Source organism: Panthera uncia, assembly GCF_023721935.1.
Source record: "Panthera uncia isolate 11264 chromosome A1 unlocalized genomic scaffold, Puncia_PCG_1.0 HiC_scaffold_17, whole genome shotgun sequence".
NCBI classification, from domain to species: Eukaryota; Metazoa; Chordata; class Mammalia; order Carnivora; family Felidae; genus Panthera; species Panthera uncia.
In genome coordinates this window covers 54,462,973-54,484,256 of record NW_026057577.1, presented here as the reverse complement: position 1 = coordinate 54,484,256, position 21,284 = coordinate 54,462,973, and the positions used below count along the sequence as shown (strand labels likewise).

At 37.3% G+C, this 21,284-nt stretch overlaps 3 protein-coding genes across 6 annotated transcripts in view; 2 read left to right on the top strand and 1 right to left on the bottom strand.

Moving 5' to 3' along the window:
* FAM169A (family with sequence similarity 169 member A) overlaps positions 1 to 4,922 on the top strand; it is a 72,852-nt gene extending 67,930 nt beyond the window's left edge. For all 3 annotated transcript variants that reach the window (XM_049649639.1, XM_049649638.1, XM_049649641.1), the window contains one exon: positions 859 to 4,922. In XM_049649639.1, the coding sequence (XP_049505596.1) occupies positions 859 to 1,407 (549 nt within the window). In that variant the 3' untranslated portion in view covers positions 1,408 to 4,922. The remainder of the gene's footprint in view (positions 1 to 858) is intronic.
* Positions 4,923 to 5,572: 650 nt separating this feature from the next.
* Positions 5,573 to 13,183, bottom strand: NSA2 (NSA2 ribosome biogenesis factor). The gene is made up of 6 exons (XM_049649642.1): positions 13,028 to 13,183; positions 11,364 to 11,551; positions 11,121 to 11,271; positions 9,449 to 9,628; positions 6,893 to 7,085; positions 5,573 to 6,015 (listed from the first exon to the last, which is right to left on the bottom strand). Exons 1-6 carry the CDS (start codon positions 13,028 to 13,030, stop codon positions 5,948 to 5,950), a joined length of 783 nt encoding a protein of 260 aa, XP_049505599.1. The 5' UTR covers positions 13,031 to 13,183; the 3' UTR covers positions 5,573 to 5,947.
* Positions 13,184 to 13,250: 67 nt separating this feature from the next.
* The window catches only part of GFM2 (GTP dependent ribosome recycling factor mitochondrial 2), a 73,611-nt gene continuing 65,577 nt past the window's right edge, over positions 13,251 to 21,284 (top strand). For both annotated transcript variants that reach the window (XM_049649636.1, XM_049649635.1), the window contains exon 1: positions 13,251 to 13,428. The gene's annotated coding sequence lies outside the window, so the exon portion shown is untranslated. The remainder of the gene's footprint in view (positions 13,429 to 21,284) is intronic.

Genomic DNA, 21,284 nt, shown 5'->3' with positions numbered 1-21,284 from the left:
TTACTTATTTTAAGTAAATTTATTTTGAGAGAGAGAGAATGAGCAGAGTAGGGGCAGAGGGAGAGGGAGAAAGAATCCCAAGCGGGCTCTGTGCTGTCAGAGCAGTCCCGACATGGGACTCATTCTCAGGAACTAAACCGTGAGATCGTGACCGGAGTCGAAATCAAGAGTCGGACACTTAACCAACTGAGGCACCCAGGTGCCCTGCAATGAGTTTTGTTTGTAGATTTAGAGAAATGCTTAGAAAAACAGATAAAACATAGTTTACCAAATACTTGAATACCTGTTGCTTATGTAGTCTTTGACCATTTTAACACGTTTTAACTGGGGAGAGAGATTAGATGAGTGGGGAAAACCTGATGGAATATTTTAAAAGGAGTTTCATTTTTACTTTTGAATGTTCCAGTTTAAGGCTGAACAACTATTGTATGGCATTATTTTATTAGTGTTTCACTAAATAAATGAATAAAATTTCCATTGCCCTTCCCTTTCATCTAGTGAAGTCATAGTCAAACTTAGTGGGATGGCCCAGTGTCACACTCCAGAGGACTCTTGCTTGTGGCTCAAGTAAGAGCAAGACACCAAGAAGTTTTAGTTCATTGATGGTTTTAAAGAAACTTCATAGGAAGTTTAAAATGTCCGAAGTACCTTTATTATGTCTTTAAAGGAGGAGTCAAATGATCACATCAGTTTTGAAAAAATTGACTTGTGTTCAGAGTATGCACACCTGATTAATGAAAGTGACTGAGTACTGAATTCTTTAAAATGCAGTTCATTGTCACTGAATATTAGTGTCTGCGAATAATTTATGTAAGAACTGTACTGCAAAGGTTTGTTCACCAGGTGTTTTATTTTTAGACCTCACATATAACTGACTCAGAAATGTTGCTAGACGAAGGCCCATCTGATGAAAAAGGGCACACTGAAGAGAAACTACCACTAGTTTCCAGAAAGAAAGCCCATTTTGGGAGTTCAGACAATGTTGGTACTGTCCCAAATGAAGAACGATCTGACAGTGGTTTTCCAAACTCTGTGATAGCTGAATTTTCTGAGGAGTCCATCTCTGAAAATTTATCGCCCAATACTACTTCTTCATTGGAAGACCAGGGTGAGGAGGGGGTACCTGAGCCCCAAGAAACATCTACAGCTCTTCCCCAGAGTTCTTTGATAGAGGTTGAACTTGAAGATGTGCCATTTGCACAGAACGCGGGACAGAAGAACCAGTCAGAGGAACAGTCTGAAGCGTCTTCGGAGCAACTGGATCAGTTTACACAGTCAGCAGAGAAAACTGTGGATAGCAGCTCAGAGGAGATAGAGGTGGAGGTGCCTGTGGTCGACAGGCGGAATTTAAGAAGGAAGGCCAAAGGGCATAAAGGACCTGCTAAGAAGAAAGCAAAGCTGACATGAGTCAAGAAGAAATGCAGATGCTAGAACCCTCTTCTTTGTAACATAATTGTTGTTTTTAAAATATGGTAATAAATGGCATGGGGCACAGGGCAAAAATTCTAAAATTTTACTTTGAACTTATTTATGATGCCAGTTTTCCCTCCCCCTTAGGACCTAGGATTCACCCTTCTTTTTAATTTTTCAGGCTGTTTGGTGTAAGTACAATTTTTTATTTTTATTAACCATGTTTCGATTTGGGGAAACCAGATCATACTATATTTTCTTTAACAATTGGGACACCTGACCATTAGTATTTCAGAAAATATAAATTAAGCTGAAAGTAGTAGGCTTTCCATTACTTGTAAGGATCACAGAAATCTTTTATACTATGGATTTTAATAGTAAACTTGGTGAAGGTTCCGGAAGTTTTATCTTAAAAAATCAAAACTAATCATTTTTTAAAAGGTAGGCATGTCAAAACAAAAACGTCAGTACGTGAAAATATACTTCAACTAAATGACAGCACAAATACAGAAGTTTATGGTGAAGGGTTTATGAAGGTGGTATTTTGGCCTCCTGATTCGTAGCTGTGTAGATGCTGTTTCCTCCTTTGACTTGTGTCTGAGGAAAGGTACAAAATCTGTTTCCAATTCCATCTTTACAACATCTTATACTAACAATACTGCTAGGGACTTAACTTCGGCATGTCGGCACTCATGATTATATACATTTCATTTGAAGCTGGGGACTATACTTTTGTCCTCATCCAATTAACATGTATACTTCAGAAGTGTGAGAACCTTTCCTAAGGCTTCTCCTTGATTCTGCCACTGCCTTTACTCTAGAGTTGTATATTCTCCTTAGCTTTTGTCCACTTCCGTAACTCAAGAGAGTGATTCCTACCAAAAGGTCTGCCTGCCTGTCTGCCAGCTTATATCCTTGGCATCCACACCTGGGTAGATTTGGACCATGCCCCCACCACCTTAGATCCAGATGACAAGAATAAATCTGCCTAGGGAGCTACAGTTAAAAGCTTATATCAAATTGGAGGCTTTGGGTGTTGCTCTGGTCTTGCTCACTCTTAATTTGTTCTTGAGGACAGGTTACAAGCTAGCCTGTATATATACATTGTTACTGTAGCAAAGGCTTTTGCCTAGGAAAATTAAAAAAAAAAATTCTCATTAAGTATTAGGTGTGCTCAGATTTGCGCTTCTTGTGGAGAATGCTTTGAGACCATTTAGATTGTTTTTAAAACAGAATTGGTCTTTACATGGAAAAAAAACGTTAAGTCTTTCTGCCGTTATCTGAGGTGCTAAGGATTGATGTTGAATGCTTTATCCTAGTCTATGGTCAGGTGAGGTCATTAAATTTTATTTTGAGATACTGATATTTTAGATCTAATAAGCTAATTGTTTAAGCAGGTAAAATGACAGTAAATTTTGAATGCTTGTATCCCCTACATTTTCCTTCGTTACTGCTCAGAGGCAAGCCAGATGACTTTACTCCAGATGAAAAATTAAAGCACTTTGGCCATTTGTTTTCTGAACAAATGCTGATTAGTCGAAAAAATAAGTATGACTGGTACTAGTACTAGTGTATCTATCATGTTGATGCCGTTTTATAGATTTTGTGAGAAACTTTACTACCACAATTAGGGAAATAAAGATTGGAAGATTTAGTAAATTCTTAACCTTTCCATTTTTAATTTCTTACAATAGATTTAAAAACCTAACACTTAGATATTTTACTTTTTTACTTGGACTGTTCATTATTCTCGGGTATAGTTTAAGAAATTTGAGCTGACAACTCTTGATAGGTGAATATATAGTTGCTGAGTTCACAAAATAATCAGTTATTCGTGTGTAAGTGAGGACTAACAGTATACACTCACCTTGTTAAACTTGTTTGGTTTATTCTTAAACAGTAAGAGCATTTTCAGCAACTGCAGAACTTTTTGCTTAGCATACCAGAAAACTTTTGATACATATTATCTCTGACAGAGAATGTTATTTTGGGGGTTTGTAGATGGTAGAGAAAGTGAGGTCACGTAGAAAAACCTTACTGTCATGGTAACATGTTCGTGTCCAGTAAATGAGTTCTGTACTCAGTGAGTATAGAATTGATAACAAAATTTGTCCTCAATAAGGAATCTGAATAAAACGAATCAGATACCTAGTTTTTGCCAAGGCATTGGAAAAACTTCAGAATTAGAGAGGACTGAAATCTGATTTCAGCCAGCCAGTCTAGTTGTTGAGTGTCTAGTCACATGCTATAGTCCTTTGTGGACTGCTTTTTTCTGTTTAGAAGTTTTATTTCTGGAAAAGATTTCACTTCAGTTTGTGTAAATACTTATATATTTCCTTATGTAATATAAAACATAAATATTAGCAAAATTTTAGTTCTGCTTTCAAGTTTAAATTCTCCAGTTGCTAGACATCACAGAAATATATTTAAGAATTTATTATAAAGCTCCTCTACAACTTTTAAAGGTGAGAGGATCTATTATGATTTTTTATAAAATCAAATAGCATGACAGAATGTCAGTCTTCTACTTAAAATGTCTATATTCATGGTGTTTCCATTCACTGCAGAATGAACATGGCAAGGTAACAATTACTGGTGATCAATGGTTCACTTTTAGCTGACCACCAGGACACTACCTAAAATTGTTTCAGTGACTTTAGAAAATTATCTTGAAGGTTTATGATTACATCAAACTGAGTCTTAACGTAGTATCTGAATACCTGCTATTAAGTACTGCTTTACCGTTAGGGATTACCTTCTAAGGTTTGGTCACACCAGCAAACTGATACAGATCTTAATGTAAATAAAGAATTTATACTAACATTACCCATCTGTGTAATAGCATTTTAGAAATTTCTGCCTTGTATGTCCACTAGTGGCTAATCTGATGTTAGGGTGTTAGCCAGTCTTTCATGAGTGTTATTAGTTACAAATGTTAGGCTTCTGTTGGTATATTTAATATCAAGCTTTCTTTGTACATGATAGTTAATTTGCTTATTTTGGGTTCTAAAAGATAAGCAGACCTTAGTTCTGTAGTATTGTGCTTACCTTTAACCTTTTTTTCCCCCCACCTTCCAAAACATAGTCATTCACACATTCCCCATTTCTATTAGTGGCAAAAATCAGTCGTTAAAATCTTAATTGTTAAGAAAAGTTCAGCTTCTGTCATCCTAAAGTAATTGTATCATACTGGATAGTCATTCCCAAGGAAATAGGCTTTCTTTTCCTAAGTGTGTATGTGTTCTAAAACTTCTATGTTTACAGTATTTAGGAAAGATGTTACGTTATTTAGAAGAGCAAGTCTTACTGAGGTACTCATGTTTGTTTTCTTGGTAGTTTTTTTTGTTTTGTTTTTTAAGTTTTAATAGTAGTATGTTTTGTGATCGTTTCCTGGCCTGTGTTTTGATAACTGAATTTGTTTAGACATAAAATAATTTTGTTAAAGGCACAATTAATCACATTGGTTGTACTTTCAAGACAGACTTTAAAAATAAACAATTTAAAACCATTAACGTGATTATAGATTAATGTGATATTACACCTTAAAAGCTCAGAGCTACAAACATTCACATCACAAGAGCACTTTGACTAAGTTACAAAACCTGAAACATTATCTTTTTTGTATCATTCAAGTTAACTGCAAACAAATTGCTCATAAAGAGCATCAGTGCAGTGTTTTTAAAACTTTTACCTGGAATTACTTACATTTTTAACCCTGTTAAATATATGAAAGTATAAACATTTTAGTGTATTTTTTTCCATATAGTTTGAGTAGAAAATACAGTTCCTAGTAGATAGAAGTATACATGACTGAGAGGAAGAAAAAATGTGTAAAATACAAAACTAGAGGTGAAAAGATTTTTCTGAACTCTATTTACTGTAGTGTGCCTTCTCTCCTGTACTTTAAATACCTTATAAACAAAGGTTACCAGGGGTTAACACTACCTTTCTTAGGATTAATGAAGAAAAAAGACTTCAGGTAAGGTCTCAGAAATGACAGTTTCCTAGCATAGGCTTTAGTTTTAAGTGTGCACGAACCTTTATGATAAAAGGTGTTTTCAACTATATTAATTTTTCCAGTAACAAAAAATCTGCATTGCTGAGTATCCACTTCTTAATGCAGATACAGACCAAGATACTTCTACAATTGCTTTTTTAAATCTTTTTTAAATGTATTTTTAAATCTTTATTTTGAGAGAGAGAGAGGGAGAGGGGCAGAGAAAAGACATAGGATCCCAAGCAGGCTCTGCACTGTCAGCACAGAGTGCTGAGTAAGCTACCCAGCTCCTCTATAATTGCTTTTTAAAACATTATTCAGATTTATGAATGCCTAAATGCTCAACAGACTAAAAAATAAAGACCAATTTGTAAATAAGCCTATTTTAATGTTTCTTACAATAGAATAAATAGTTCTCTTGAAGGCTGCAGATATGTAAGGCTGTTGGGCAGTATTTGGAGAACCACCACAGAAACGGTGTCTTCTTAACGGGTGAGTAGTCTTCAGTAATTGTCAAGAGTTACTTGTCTGAAAGTGCTGTCAAACCAGCAAGACTGCATTTATGCATCCATCGTTTTCAGGATTGTTGGTAACCTGGGCATATTTTCCTGAAGAAAACAACGTGGGAAAAAGGAGAGATTTAGCTAATAAAAATTAACTTTGCCCAAAATATTTCTAATGGACACTTTTAAGAAAGAAAAAAATAAACGATAGTAGGATCAATGAGATTTTACAAAATCACTCAAAATCAAACAAGTTCTGGAGGCAATTTTTACATACTGTTGTTACACTTCTACAAATAGTAGTCAGCTCCATTCTGTTAGTACGTTGTATTAACAAGCCCTTGTGGATTTACCTGAGCATTGTTGCTTTTCCACACACTTTTCTTACTAGAAAATGCAGTAAGTTTTCATTAAGTTTCAAGTTAATCTAGCAACCAATTTTAAAACTGATGTCTGCCAATATGAAGTAGGAGTTAATGACTCATATAAAGACTCAATCAAGAAGTCAGAGTGTACTCTTCAATTTTGAAGAACATTAAAGCTTACCTGGACACTAAAAGCAGAAAACCAAGAAAACGAGGCATGGCATCTTTCTGTTTTTTAATTATTATTGAAATAGTGTGGCTATGTGTTTGATGTAGGTCTCCCTTCCCCCATTCCTGGGGGAATTGTAATTCCTTCCAATATGTTACTTATAATTGTAACTTTCCATCTGCTTCTTTCATAGTTTCTCTTAAAACAGCCATAAATCTAAAAATCTAGTACACTTTATAAACTGATATCAATAATCCAAACTAAAAAGAATCACATTCATAACTATTGTGTCTACAGAAGTATTTTTCATAAGTTTAAGTCTGATTTACATCATTTTTACTTATCCAGCAATTCTGCATTAAAATTTGCTTACACACTTCCTACCAACTTAAAAATTTCAATTTTAGGGTTATAATAGCAGCAGCCCCATATTCACAACTTTACTTACCCCAAATAACCTTGCCTCCTTGTGTCACAAGGCCCAACTCACTCACGTTCACTTCAATGACAGTACCTTTGGTAATAACACCCAAAGACGTATATAGTGGGGATGAGGGATTCTTTTTTACACCAAGTATTGGCAGGCAAAAGGTGGCTTTCAATTCAGGATGTGTTACATGGGCCTTTTTGAAACGTAAGCCCTAATAAGTCAAACACAAAAACGTTACGAGTCTAAAATGTTAACGATGAGCAATCATCTGCTTTTCCAATGGTCTTCCCCAACAAAAATCCTCATGGATTGAACAATGTCAAATCTTAAGGCATCAATTAAATATTTATAAATTCTACAGACTACAAACCTGATAAATACATGGGGGAAAAACTCCAAACACATACTCCTGGAGTTGTTACCATGGAGCTTTACCTAGCATCATACTCAGATTTTCCTCTGTAGTTACGTACATTTACTGAGAACTTGCTATATGCCAGGCACTGTGCTGAAGTGTACAAATGGCTCATTTAAGCATTATAACCTTACAACTCCCATTTTTTTTTTTAATTTTTTTTTTTACGTTTATTTATTTTTGAGATAGAGACAGAGCATGAATGGGGGAGGGTCAGAGAGAGGGAGACACAGAATCTGAAACAGGCTCCAGGCTCTGAGCTGTCAGCACAGAGCCTGACGCGGGGCTCGAACTCACAGACCGCGAGATCATGACCTGAGCTGAAGTCGGCCGCCCAACCGACTGAGCCACCCAGGCGCCCCCTTTTTTTTTTTTTTTTTTATAACATAAGGATTGACATGTGAAATGACTTGTTCCCCAGGTTAAATGGCATGTCTCTATATACCTTAGCTATTTTACATGATGAAAAAGGTGGGGTGGACTGTCAGCTTTTCATTGATGGTAATACTGGTCAAAGACTGGAGAAAGCCCAGACATCTTTTACAGAGACCACAGTCACTCAGTCACCTAGATATGGCCTCTTGGGGTGTAGCACTTTAGAATCCACAACACTCTGCAGTCTCTTAAATTTGATTTTTCCACGTATGGGGTAAGGGTACATCAAGTACTTAGTAATGGACTCTTTAATGAAGCTTGTAATAAACTTACACAGTTGGGAATGCCCTTTGACTAATGCACCATAAGAGACTTACCTGTCAAGCTACAGAAAGCCTAGAACAACATGACCAGTATATTCTCTCCCTACAGAACTGATAAAGTTACCAAACTAGATTTAAGAGATTATGAATATGAAATCAAAATAAGAGGCATCCATGATACAATCCAGGGACGGGTCAAGGTTTTCTGTAAAGGGATAGTGAACATTTTAGGTTTTGCAGGCCATATGGTCTCTCCTGCAACTACTCAAAAGTCTTCAGGAAAACACAGCCATAGACATTATGTAAATGAAAGGGCACAGCTGTGTTTTGACAGAAATTTACAGAAACAGACTGTTTGACAACATTTTAATCCGTTAAAAATTATTCAGGTTGAGAAACGGGAACACTGCCAACCTTCCTCTGATTGTTTTTCTAAGCAGGTTAGATATCCAGTGGGGAGAGTAATTCAGTCTGTTTAAAGGGATTTTGCAAAAATACACAGCTGACCCACAAAAACAGGTTTGAATTGCACAAGTCCACTTACATGAAGACTTTTTTTTGATATTTATTTTTCCTTAATGATATTAACATTTTTTTTTTTCTTTAAGTAGCCTTCATGCCTAGTGCAGAGTCCAATGTGGGGCTTGAACTCAACCCTGAGATCAAGACCTGAGCTGTGATCAAGAGTCAGATGCATAATTGACTGAACCACCCAAGTGCCCCTTTTTTTCTGGTGCCCCTTTTTCTTTAGCTTTAAGAATACAGTATATGATACACTTAACATACAAAATATGTGTTAATCGACAGTTGATGCCATCAGTAAGGCTTCCAGCAACAGTCTATTAGTTTAGTTTTTGAGGAGTCAAAAGTTATATGTGGATTTTCAGCTGTGCAGGTGGTGGGCATCCCTAACCCAAGTTGTTCAAGGGTCAACCATATGTTCAATTACATCTTGGGAAAGGGGACGAGACTGGTTTTGACCATTGGTGTCAAAGGAAATTAAAGTCCCACTCTTATATTAAATTCTTTTTCCAGTGATTACATACTGTTTTCAAAAGCATTAATTGCCCTAATAAATAGGATTTGCTTCTTGAAAAAAACTGTCCCTACTGAAGTTTTTGAACTGTTCTTAAATATAACAAGTGTCAGGTATATAGATTACTTGCTGAATGAGTAAAATGACTTCATGTGGAAAATGAAGATTCTAATATGCCATTTATTTAAAAATCAGGATCCACTGACACTGTAATGAAAACTACTTTTCATCTCGTTTCTTATGAAGACAACATTCTTGACAGTACAGGAAAATTCCTAAGCCATCCCTGTCAATAACTTAAAATAGCAAAAACAGCCTAAAAAATGTCTTTCAATCTCTTTTCATATCAATTTCAGGAAATTCTACTTTACCCAATTTAACACAGCAACGAATATTTAGTCCATCCCACTCTTCAAGGGACTTACCATTGGCCTAATGAATCTTTCATATTTAGGTGGTTTTCGAGTAAAGCCATCTCCAACAAAGCAGACTTTTGTAACCATCCTCTTCCATGCTTTCTTCTTTCTCTTTCCTGTTCGAATAACTTTTAATACTTCTGTTTCTCCCTGGGCACGAACTTTGGGCAAAGGGACTTCCCATTTTCCCTAAAAACAGACCATCATTTAAATTTGTTAGTAAACGGCAATGAGAATGAAAAATGAAATTTTTTTCCTAAACCAACAAGATTTTGGCTCAACTGTTCCTAGAGGTCTGTACTGTCTCCTCACAAGCCCCGAATTAATTGGAACTAATGAAGTTTCATATTATGAACACATTAAATAAAATGGTTTGCTTAAGCTAAAAATCTTAATGGCTTGTTATGGATGAAAAATGCCACCTGTAATAAGTCAGTGACTTCTTGACACTATATGTGCTGACTACCAAATAGTTCATATGTAAAATTAGAAGACTGTTTCCACCTCTTAATATATCTATTTTTACCTCAAGTGAACGGTTAGATTTTATTACTAGTAAGGCAAAATCATCACCACATACTTTGAACCTCCCTAGAATGCAAATTGTTTGAAAAAAGTGAAAGGCAGTATAAAGAATCTGACTTTGGGGCATCTGGGTGGCTCAGTCAATTAAATGTCCAACTCTTGGTTTTGGCTTAGGTCATGATCTCACATGATCTCTGTGCTGACAGTGAGGAGGCTGCTTGGGATTCTCTGTCTCTGCCCCTCCCCTGCTCTCTCTCAAAATAAACACTGGAAAATAAGTATTTAGTAACTTTTAAAAAAATACTAAAAATTTTTGTTGACTTATTACTAACACATAGGTTCTAGAAGCAGTTCTACCATTTCATAGATCTGTGAGCATGAAGAATGATTTACAACCTTCTGGACTTCAGTCTTTTTATTTGTAAAATGAGGAGAGGTTAAGTAGATAACCTCTAAAGTTTGTTTTGGTGCTCAAGTTATACCATTCTAAATGTAGATTCTTACACACCAAAAAACTGTGGTTTTTAAAATCAAATTTGGAGACTGAAAATTCTTTAAATATAGATACCACATATTCTGTTGCTACCTAGATTTCTGTCAATTTATCCACAGGTGTTTAAAAACAGTACCTATATCTTTTCCTGTTTTTAGCAGAATTTAACCTAATTTGACACAAGCGCAATTCAGTAATGTTTTTAAAAATTCTGAATTTTTATTTAAGTCAAATCAATTAGAGGGTTTTTCACTATTCTACTTCTGAACAAATTTTAGCACAGCAGGGCAGCAAAAAAACAGCAGTCGTATCTTTCTCTGCAAGAGCACAACACTAGGAGGTGTCAAATGTAGGAAGTTGTTAAAACTCTGAATTTGAGATGCACTGCTAACTTTTTAAGTACTTTTTTTTACACTAAAGATGTGTGGTATTCTAATACATTTTTAAAAAGCTGTTAAACACTAACGTGTTCTGGTGATGAGAAAGTAAATATTTTATTAAATAATACAAAATGAAATTTACAAAGACTTTGATACCTGAATAATGGGAATAGTAGCTGGATTTCATGTATCCAATTAAACTGAAGGAAAAAAACTAAGATTAAATTTAAGTAATTCTCTCCTGAACAAAAAAGAAATAAATGCTTCAATTTTCATTACTTACTGCTTTCTCTTTTCGTTTTTGTTTAATCATATTGGAAAGTACTTTAGCTCGGGACTGTCCCTCCCTGTCCAGCAGATACGCAGGTACTGCTCCTTGTGGAGTCTTTTCATCATTCTTTTGCTTGGTGTTTCTCTTTTCATGCATCTTGATACTATCAAGAAAGAAAAAGATTCAAGATTATCCGTTTTAAAACCTATTACTAAAAAGACATTAACTTGTTACAACAAAGAAATGATCACTTACGTCTTTTTCATTTGTATTTTCTCAGCATGGCGCTGTTTATGGTAGAGCTTAGCTTTCAGACCAATCATCTTTTTTGCCTTCTTTGAACGTTCATGAGCCTCTCGACCTTCCTTCTTTCTCTTTTTCTCATGGTAATCCAAACGATAGCCATAGCGCTTCCGGTGTAACTCAATATATTCGTTTTGTGGCTGTAACAATGCCAGAAACATTGATTTTAAAAATTAATGACAGAATTATGTTAAAAAACTTTCTGAGCACCATATGAAGTATAGAAGGCCTTATGTCATCCAAATGTTCACTTGGTTAAGTAACTCTTGTGCTATTAAGCCTAGTCAAGTGAGTTAAAAAATGTTTGATCCTGGATGATATCAGGCATCAGGATTCACATCTGTAATCTCAGTGAAAGTTTCTGTTCATTGAAAGGAACTTCCAAAATCCACTGGCCCCACAAAAAGGATGACCTGATTCCAGGATCTCTCTCTCTCTTTTTTTTTTTTTCTTAACATCAGTAATCTGGTTTTTCGATATCGTCATCATTATCCTTTTTATTTAAAAAATTAATAAGTTAGTTTTATTTACATACAATTTACATATAATGAAATGTGCCCTTTTAAGGTGCAGGTGTATAGTTTTAAGTTTTAACAAACTGTAACAGTTTTGTAACCACCACAATCAGAGTAAGAGAGTCTTTCCATTACCTCAGAAAACTTCCTTGTATATCTTTGAAAGCAATCCTTTTTTCCACCTCCAATCTGTGTGTAGTATATTACTCTAGTTTTGCCTTTTGCAGAGCATAGAAACTTACATATTAACAATTTGTAGCCTTTTGCGTGTAGCTTTTCACTTAAGGCTTTTGAGATCCCCCACGTTGTTACATTCATCAGTACCTCAATTCTTGTTACTGCCTTGAGTCCCATGTACGGATATACTGACCAGCTGATGGGTATTTGGGTTGTTCCCAGTTTTTAGCGAATTAACACGCGCCCATAAGTCTTTTGTGTGGTCATATGCCAAAATGCTTTCAAAAGTGGTTGTACTCTTTTGCTGTCACCAGCAACGCCTCGGATCCCCTTTTGCTTTTTAAGGGGCAGTTTTATTTTACATGGCCACTTTTATTTTAAACATGTGGCCACAGTCCATTTGTATTTTAAGACTGCAAAAATAAAATAATGACGCAGTCAACTCCAGCACAGAGAATAATGCCGAGTGACAGTCAACCAGGTACTACGTATCAGCTGCGGTGTTTTCAACCGCTATCACATAAACGTTGCGGCAACCACCAGGAAGGTACGTGGGAATACAACTTTGCAGAGAAACACTAAAGATTCAGTAGAAAGAGGGCAGATGTGGCAGATCTGTGCTGTATGCCTGGCTCCGTTTCCTCAGCAATAAAACGAGGCGGCAGAGGGATTAAGCTCTGTCTATAGCACAGGGATATCCCTAGGCTCTGGCACTGACGACACACAACACGTGGCGAAGCCGGCAATTTAACAGACTCTGTGTCCCCCAAACAAGTTTTTTTTCACTCAACCGAGCCCACCCTTCCCTTCAGCAGTACCTCCCTTCCGCCTACCACCCCTCACCCAGGGCCCCCGCCCCAGGGCCCCTGCCTTCCACCAGCTCTGTAGCCCTACGACCCGAGCGCCCGAAACTACCCCCCTCACCATGGTGACAGCCGCAGAGCCGCCGGGTGCAGGTGCCGGGGCGCAAAGAAGCTCTCAATTTTCGGGTCTCACGGACCCGCGAGTTCACTCCACGCACCCCGACGGGAAAGAGTTCTAAAAAGACCGAGTGCGGAGAAAGCGCGACACATCAGTTCCGAACCTGGGGTTTTGACGTTTAGATAGAAGGGCGGAAGTTGCCGACAGGAGGCATTTGGGTGGTGCACCGCCGGAAGTGGTGGAGTGCGGCGACCGGAGGACGTGGGTGAGGAAGCTCGAAGTTCCTTTCTGGTGGTACTAGGGCTTTCGCCGACGTAGTGTATCGTGACGGTGAGGCCTTTGCGGACTTCGGCGCGGTCTGCACCGGCGACTCTCAGCACCTGGCGGGAAAAAGCCGACCTCCGGTATGCGCTCCAGTGCCAGATGGGTCGAGGACCGCGCGGTGCGACTCCCGCGTGCCTATGACCCTGCCCCCTTGGCCACCGTGCCCCCTTGTGGGATACAACAGCCAGCCACGGAGGGGGAGGAAAGGATTCCCCACCCCACCCCACCCCCGCCCCGAGGGCCATCATCCTCCCCCTCAATCTCAGTGTATGGATTCGAGGCAGTTTTTCATGGCTGTATCTTCTAATGTGATTTATTTTCTTTAAAACCCTAATTCTGACATTTGTGCATTTTCAGGTGCAATACATTACGTAATCTTTCTTCCTAGAATACACTTCCCCCAGGTATTGCTTCACACACTTGAGTTCTTTGCTTAAATGTCATTTATTTTTGTTTTGTTTTTTAATTTATTTTATTTTACTTTATTTTTTAAATTTACATCCAAGTTAGCATATAGTGCAACAGTGATTTCAGGAATAGACTCCTTAGTGCCCCTTACCCATTTAGCCCACCCCCCTTCCCGCAGCCCCTCCAGGAACCCTCTGTTTGTTCTCCATATGTAAGAGTCTCTTCTGTTTTGTCACCCTCCCTGTTTTTATATTATTTTCGCTTCCCTTCCCTTGTGTTTATCTGTTGTCTTAAAGTCCTCATATGATTGAAATCATATATTTGTCTTTCTCTGACTAATTTCGCTTAGCATAATACCCTCCAGTTCCATCCACGTAGTTGCAAATGGCAAGATTTCATTCTTTTTGATTGCCAAGTGATACTCCATTGTATGTATGTATATGTGTGTGTATGTATATATATGTGTGTGTATGTATATATATATACACCACGTCTTCATTCGTCCATCGATAGACATTTGGGCTCTTTCCATACTTTGGCTATTGTTGGTAGTGCTGCTGTAAACATTGGAGTGCATGTGTCCTTTCAAAACAGCACACCTGTATCCCTTGGATAAATGCCTAGTAGTGCTATTGCTGGGTCCTGCGGTAGTTCTGTTTTTAGTTTTTTGAGGAACCTCCATACTGTTTTCCAGAGTGGCTGCACCAGCTTGCATTGCCACCAACAATGCAAAAGAGATCCTCTTTCTCTGCATCCTCGCCAACATCTGTTGTTGCCTGAGTTGTTAATGTTAGCCATTCTGACAGGTGTAAGGTGGTATCTCATTGTGGTGTTGATTTGTATTTCCCTGATGATGACTGATGTTGAGCATTTTTTCATGTGTTGGTTGGTCATCTGGATGTCTTCCTTGGAGAAGTGTCTGTTCATGTCTTTTGCCCATTTCTTCACTGGATTATTTGTTTTTTGGGTGTTGAGTTTGATAAGTTCTTTACAGATTTTGGATACTAACCGTTTATCTGATATGTCGTTTGCAAATGTCTTCTCTCAGCTTAAATGTCATTTAAATGTCACTTGAGTAAGTGACCTTGGTTACAGTTACTGCCCAATTTTTCTTTCCTAATTCTCTGTAGCACGTATTACCATATGAGATGCTATGTATTTTATTTATTCCCTTTGTCTATTTCCACCAAAAAAGATAGAGACAGTATGAGCCTAAGGATGTCTTTTGTACACTAATTTTATTTTTATTTTATTTTATTTTATTGTATTGTATTAATTTTTTTTAAATATATGAAATTTATTGTCAAATTTGTTTCCATACAACACCCAGTGCTCATCCCAAAAGATGCCCTCTTCAGTACCCATCACCCACCCTCCCCTCCCTTCCCTTCCACCCCCCATCAGCCCTCAGTTTGTTCTCATTTTTTAAGAGTCTCTTATGCTTTGGCTCTCTCCCACTCTAACCTCTCTCTCTTTTTTTTTTTTTTTCCTTCCCCTCCCCCATGGGTTCCTGTTAAGTTTCTCAGGATCCACATAAGAGTGAAACCATATGGTATCTGTCTTTCTCTGTATGGCTTATTTCACTTAGCATCACACTCTCCAGTTCCATCCACATTGCTACAAAGGGCCATATTTCGTTCTTTCTCATTGCCACGTAGTACTCCATTGTGTATATAAACCACAATTTCTTTATCCATTCATCATTTGATGGACATTTAGGCTCTTTCCATAATTTGGCTATTGTTGAGAGTGCTGCTATAAACATTGGGGTACAAGTGCCCCTATGCATCAGAAATTTTAATCCCTTTACTTAGAAGGCAGTGGTAGATACAACAACAGTAAATTCTTGTTGAATAAATGAACTTAATTCTCATACTGATCCCGTAGTGTTATAGATGGAAAGATAGGCTCAGAGATTTTAACTGATATATTACAGATCACAGAATTGGGACTCCAGCAGGTCCTCTAAACTAGTAGGATCTTTGCACCACAAGGGAAGGGTCCACTTGAAGTTTGTATTATAATTAGAAGTTTATGAAAAGTTTTTAAAAGACTTTCATTGCATTGTAACATACACGCAGAAAAATGCATACTATAGACATATGCTTCAGTGAGTTTTCAGACTCTGACCACACCCTGTAATTCACACCTGAATCAAGAAATTATATTAGCCTGCACCTTAGAAGTCCTCCTCATGCCTCTTTCCAGTCACTGGACTCCCAAGTAGAAGAACTATCCAGACTTGTAGCAGAATGGATTAGCTTTGCCCATTTTATACTTTACATAATAGGAATCATACAGTATGAACCCTTTTGTGTTGGTTTTGTTTGGTTAACATTGTGAAATTTATCCTTATTGTTTCCTGTTGTAGTTCTTTCAGCTTATGGAAACTTTTAGTACGTTTAAGTTGTGAGATCATCAGTATGTTTTTTCATTTCTGATTGTCAAAGCCACTCATGCACTCTTTGCCTTTTGAATTAAGAACAGAAAATAAATGAAGTTCTAAAGGTTAAGCAGTTGTCACATTTTGATTTGTGTAAAATAGAGGAGGCAAAGTGGTTGGCTATGTTGTTTATCATTTGTTTTTACTTTCAGCTGTGATTGCAGGTTAAAAATGGTTGCTTAAGCAGATTAATGTCAGCAAAACTCTTTTAGAAAAACTTACTTCCTATATATATGGTAGTAGCCAAATTGGCTATCATCACTTCTTTTTACCTATTAAAGTCTATAGTAGCTATCTGTTGTTTGCATGCTGGCAGTTAGAAGCATAAAAGTGCATTCTTCTGATCTGGATGAAACTTTAGGTAGAATTTATTGATATAGATGAGATTATAAGTGAAACGTCCGGAGGTTGTGAAAGCTGATTTATAAATTGATTGTGTGTGGTTAAAAAAGTCAAGCTTCTTTACATTAAAGAATAGGTATGGTAAGACCTTTGTAAAAATTGCCATGAATGAAATAGTTACTACTGTGACATGCATGAGACAGAATAGAATTTTTAAAGCTAACCTTTTTCTTGAGGTTGGGGATCATGTGTTACTTACTTTTTTTATTTCTGATAACCAACTCCCTGTGTTGCTGCAGTAAATGTAGATGAACCGGGGAATTGTGAAGTGCTTTATCAGTCCAGTTGATATAAATTTAAGAGAATCTTTACCTGAGCTTTTTTTTTTCCTTTAGCGAGTAAAAGTTAATTGGGCAAACTTTTTTCTTGAATGAAGTTAAAGTCTAGAACTGATTTTTAAAATTTAGATAAAATGTACCTCACTTTAGATGATTTGTTTTAGAACTTCTGCTAGAAATAAATAAAAACGAGTGTTTAGATTGATAGCATGAGATGACCTAGTCAACATAAAGAGAAAAAGCAAAGATATTAGGGATTGACATTAATCAATAATAAACATATTGGGCTAATTCATACTTGATATTTTTCTAAAAAACATTGAATATGACACAGATCTGAAATGAAGTTTCTAATTGAGGAGAAATTACTAAGTACAGTGACAAATATCATCTGCAAACAGACCATTTGAACTTGATGCTGTAGCATCTTTTTTCATATATTACTTGATTCTTAGCAACATCATCTTCATTTTGCTTGCATACTGATGTATTTTGTGGTTGTTCTTTAGTGGTCCATGATTTCTGTTTTTGTATATTAAGTTTTACAGGCATGATTCTCTACTGATGTTTTAAAAAACAAACCATGAGTTCTTTGTATTTGTTCATAGTGTAACTTGTTGCTAGTAATGTAGAATGGGTAGTTCCCCTTTTTTCCCCTTATTATTGCTTTTGTACCATCAGGTGTTAAAACATTTAGTGAGTTCTTTATTCTCCAAGGCCTAAGGAGGTCTGGGCCTTATAGAATAACTCACTTTATAGCACCAGTAGTAGGCATCCATTTTTGTTGAAGATCATTGATCCACAGGGAAGAAGAAAATCACTGGAGGGCCCTAATCAACTTAATAAATCAAAAAGTATAGCATTTTGCTGGGCAGTGTTAGTGGAAGATCCTTCCTTTTGGAGAGCTCACAGTAGTGGAGATAGCTTATAAATATTTTATATGTCGTGAGTAAATATAAGTTCTGAGTGTTATAAAAACATAAAGAAGGTGGTATTAAAACTTCCTAGGAAATTAGGAAAAGGTTCCAAGCTGGGACTTGAAGATTGAATGGAAATTTACCAGGTGTGGGGTCTTGGGGATTCTAGGACTGCTTTCAGGCTGTGGCTACGTTACATACAAAGATGCCATAGCATGGTGTTCCTGGGGAATTTTGGCTACAGCTCCCCGGTTTAGAGTAGGGAATAGGAGAGTACAAGTCATGAAGGTAGTTTGGGACAGGTTTTGTTGTATTAAGAACCTTTAAATGTTTTGAGTAGGGAAGTGACAAGAGGATGTTGTTTATTTGAAGGATATGTGTAAAGAATGGATTAAAGCATTATATCCCACTTCAGTGATTTGAGTACTACTTTTTGAGACTGGTCATATCTGAATGTCAGCTATGTTATTATTTCCTTAATATTTTTCCTTAAATTCACCTTTTAAAGCAAATTATTTTAACTTCTTAAGCATTACTATCTACAAAATGGATTCTCTTGGCTAGTTTTTCTGATATTTGGTAAATCATTTTTTTTTCTTAGAACCTAAAATAATCATGGGCATTCACTTGGGGAAACAGGGTGTTGGAATAAGTTTTAAAAATGTAGCTAAAGGAGCTCTTCACACTCTTAAAAATGATTCAGAACTCCAAAGAGTTTTGTTTATGTGTGTTATAATTCATATTCAATCTTTAGATATTAAAACAAAACTTTAAAATATTTTAGTAATTCACTTAAACATAGTAAATCAACTAACTGTTGATGTAAGTTATACAGTTTTATGAGAAATAACCTATTATTTTCCAAAACAAAAATAATTTCATTTGAGGAATCTTTTACACTGCCTTAGTTTTACAAATCTCTTTAATTTTGGGCATAACAGAATACAGCTGACATCTCATATCACCTTCTGTATTTGTTACTATATATGTATGTTTTTTATTTTTGATTGAACTTCTGAAGTAAGTCCAGCCTCATACATATAGGTGGTTGAGAAAAGGAAGAGTATTTTAATAGTCTTTTCAGAAAATTGTGCATGACTTTACCAGGCTTTTGACAAGTGGTAGTTTCTTAGTGCAATGTGAAGTCAAACCCTGTTAGTGAGTTTTTTCGTATTTTATTGTGTTAAAATCTGTTCTCTTTTAGAATGGATCTAACATGCATGATACTGCAAACATTCTTTGGTACTGGAAATGAAGAGGGATTGGATTCAAGGTATATTTAGGAAATAAAATCAAAAGGATTTGATGACTTCCTAAATGAGGGCTAGTGAATATGTCTGTTCCAAGACACAGGAACAGATTTAGGAGGAAGAATAATGAATTTTGACATGGATTCTTGTATAACATAGCACACAGTCTATCTCCCTGCTCCCCACCCAGTGTCAGATACTTCCATGAATTTTTATAGCCTTGATGGTGTACTTGAAACATAGTGAATATTCAGTTCAGTAAATAGTTTTGTTTTTAATTTTTAAGTTTATTTATTTTGAGAGAAAGAGAGAGAGTGCGAGCAGGGGAGGGGCAGAGAGAGAGGAAGAGAGAGAATCCCAAGCAGGCTCCATGCTGTAAGCACAGAGACCAATGTAGGGCTCCAACTCAGAAACTGTGAGATCTTGACTCAGGTCGAAACCAAGAGTCAGATGCTTAACCGACTGAGCCACCCAAACACCCCATCAATTCAGTAAATATTTTTAAACTAAAGTTCCTTAGTTTTGGAGGGGAGGAGTTAAGATGGCAGAGCAGCACGGAGACCCTGAGGTTGTCTCATCCCTGAAATGCAGCTAGATCAGCACCAGACCATTTTGAACACCTGGGAAATTGATCTGAGGATTAACGCAACAATCTGCATAACTTGAGCCACAAAACTTGGCAGGTACTCGGTACAGAGAGGTGAACTGGTGGAGAGAAAAGCCATGGAGGGTGGGGAGCCATTTTCATGGAGAGAGCACAGAAAAAAAGGGGATAGTGCAGTGCATCAGGATTGTGCAAGAAAAGCACTCTCTGAAAGTAGCTGGAGAGAAAGAGGAAGAGTGAAAACACTTGCAGGGGACTGAACAAGAAATCTGTTCTCCAAAACTGACAGGGTGAAAGTAGAGGGTTTTAGTACCACCAGGATTCTATTAACAGTGGAGAGCAGAGTCTGAAGTTTCAGAGCTCAGTGACTGGTGGTGCTCTAGGGAGGAATTAGGGTGAATCCCCAGGAGTAGGCAGCAGGGTCTGAGGGGTCCCTGTGTCACATGGGGAGAAGTGGTTCCCCTGCTTGGAGTACATTTGGTAAAGGCCATGTGGCCTCTCCTGGACCACGGTCCCAGTGGACCCTGGAGAGCAGCCACGTTTGCTGGTATTGGGACAAAGATACCAGAGTGCAGTAAAACCTGATGCTGGCTGTGTGTTGTGGTTTGCGATAATTTCTGAAACTCTGCTGCTGCACTATTGCATGAATGTTTTCTGAGGCAAGCCAGCACCCGGCCATCGCTCAGTGAGACCCTCCTCCAGAGGGTTGGTGTGGGTCCATGCTGCAGGGTCCTCTCAAGTGTGGAGTTTTGAAACACAACCCCATGTGAGATAAAACTCTGGAGGGAGGTGGCACCTGGAAGGCGGGTGGACAGCTTACAGGGTAGAGACAGGGGGTGGACAGAGGCCTGAGATGGAGGAGGGGTGCTTGATTACGGGTGGGTGAGAGCGCAAATGTCCTGTAACAGAGAGGAGGGAGCTGGGTGAAGGCATTTCCACTTCTCCCGGGCTTGCACACATGTGCCACCCCAGTAAGGTAAGCAGCGCCACCTAGTGGAGAACAGAGCCCCACCCAACTGCGCCCATCAAGCACATCCCCCAGAAGATCAGCACAAGTCACTCCACCAGCTTAATGTACAGAATGCAGAGTGCTTCATAGTTTCATTTCTAGGGGAGACTGCATATAACTTCATTCGGGTTTCATTCTGTTTGCTGGTTCATTTGTTCATTTTCTTTGCTTCTGTTTTTGCTTAAATTGTTTTCTTTTTTTTCTTTCATGGATACAGAAAGAAAATTTTTAAAAATTTTTTTACTTTGATTTTTATTTAAAAAATTTTTTATTCTATTTCATTTTATTTACTTTATTTTATTATTTAATTTTTTTAACTTTAACATTTTTTCTTTACCTTTTTTCTGTATTCTATCAAGCTTCTTTAAGCAAGCAGAAACACACCTAGGATCTAGCTTCTTCCTTTGTTTGATTTTTTTGTTTTGTTACTAATTTTTTAATATTTTTTATTTTATTAATTTTTTCTTCCTCCAAAATGACAAAATGAAGGAATTCACCGCAACAGAAAGAACAGGAAGAAATAACAGCAAGGGACTTAACACAGATATAAATAAGATATCTGAACCAGAATTTAGAACCATGTTAAGAATACTAGCTGGGGTTGAAAAAAGCATAGAAGACAGCA

Excerpts from the sequence above, each read along its gene's own strand:
- NSA2 (XM_049649642.1), bottom strand. Across the intron at positions 9,629-11,120 it reads AAAAACGAAAAGAGAAAGCA|GGAAAATGGGAAGTCCCTTT; the intron begins GTAAGTAATGAA and ends GTCTGTTTTTAG. Across the intron at positions 6,016-6,892 it reads AGGAGGCAAGGTTATTTGGG|GAAAATATGCCCAGGTTACC; the intron begins GTAAGTAAAGTT and ends TGTTTTCTTCAG.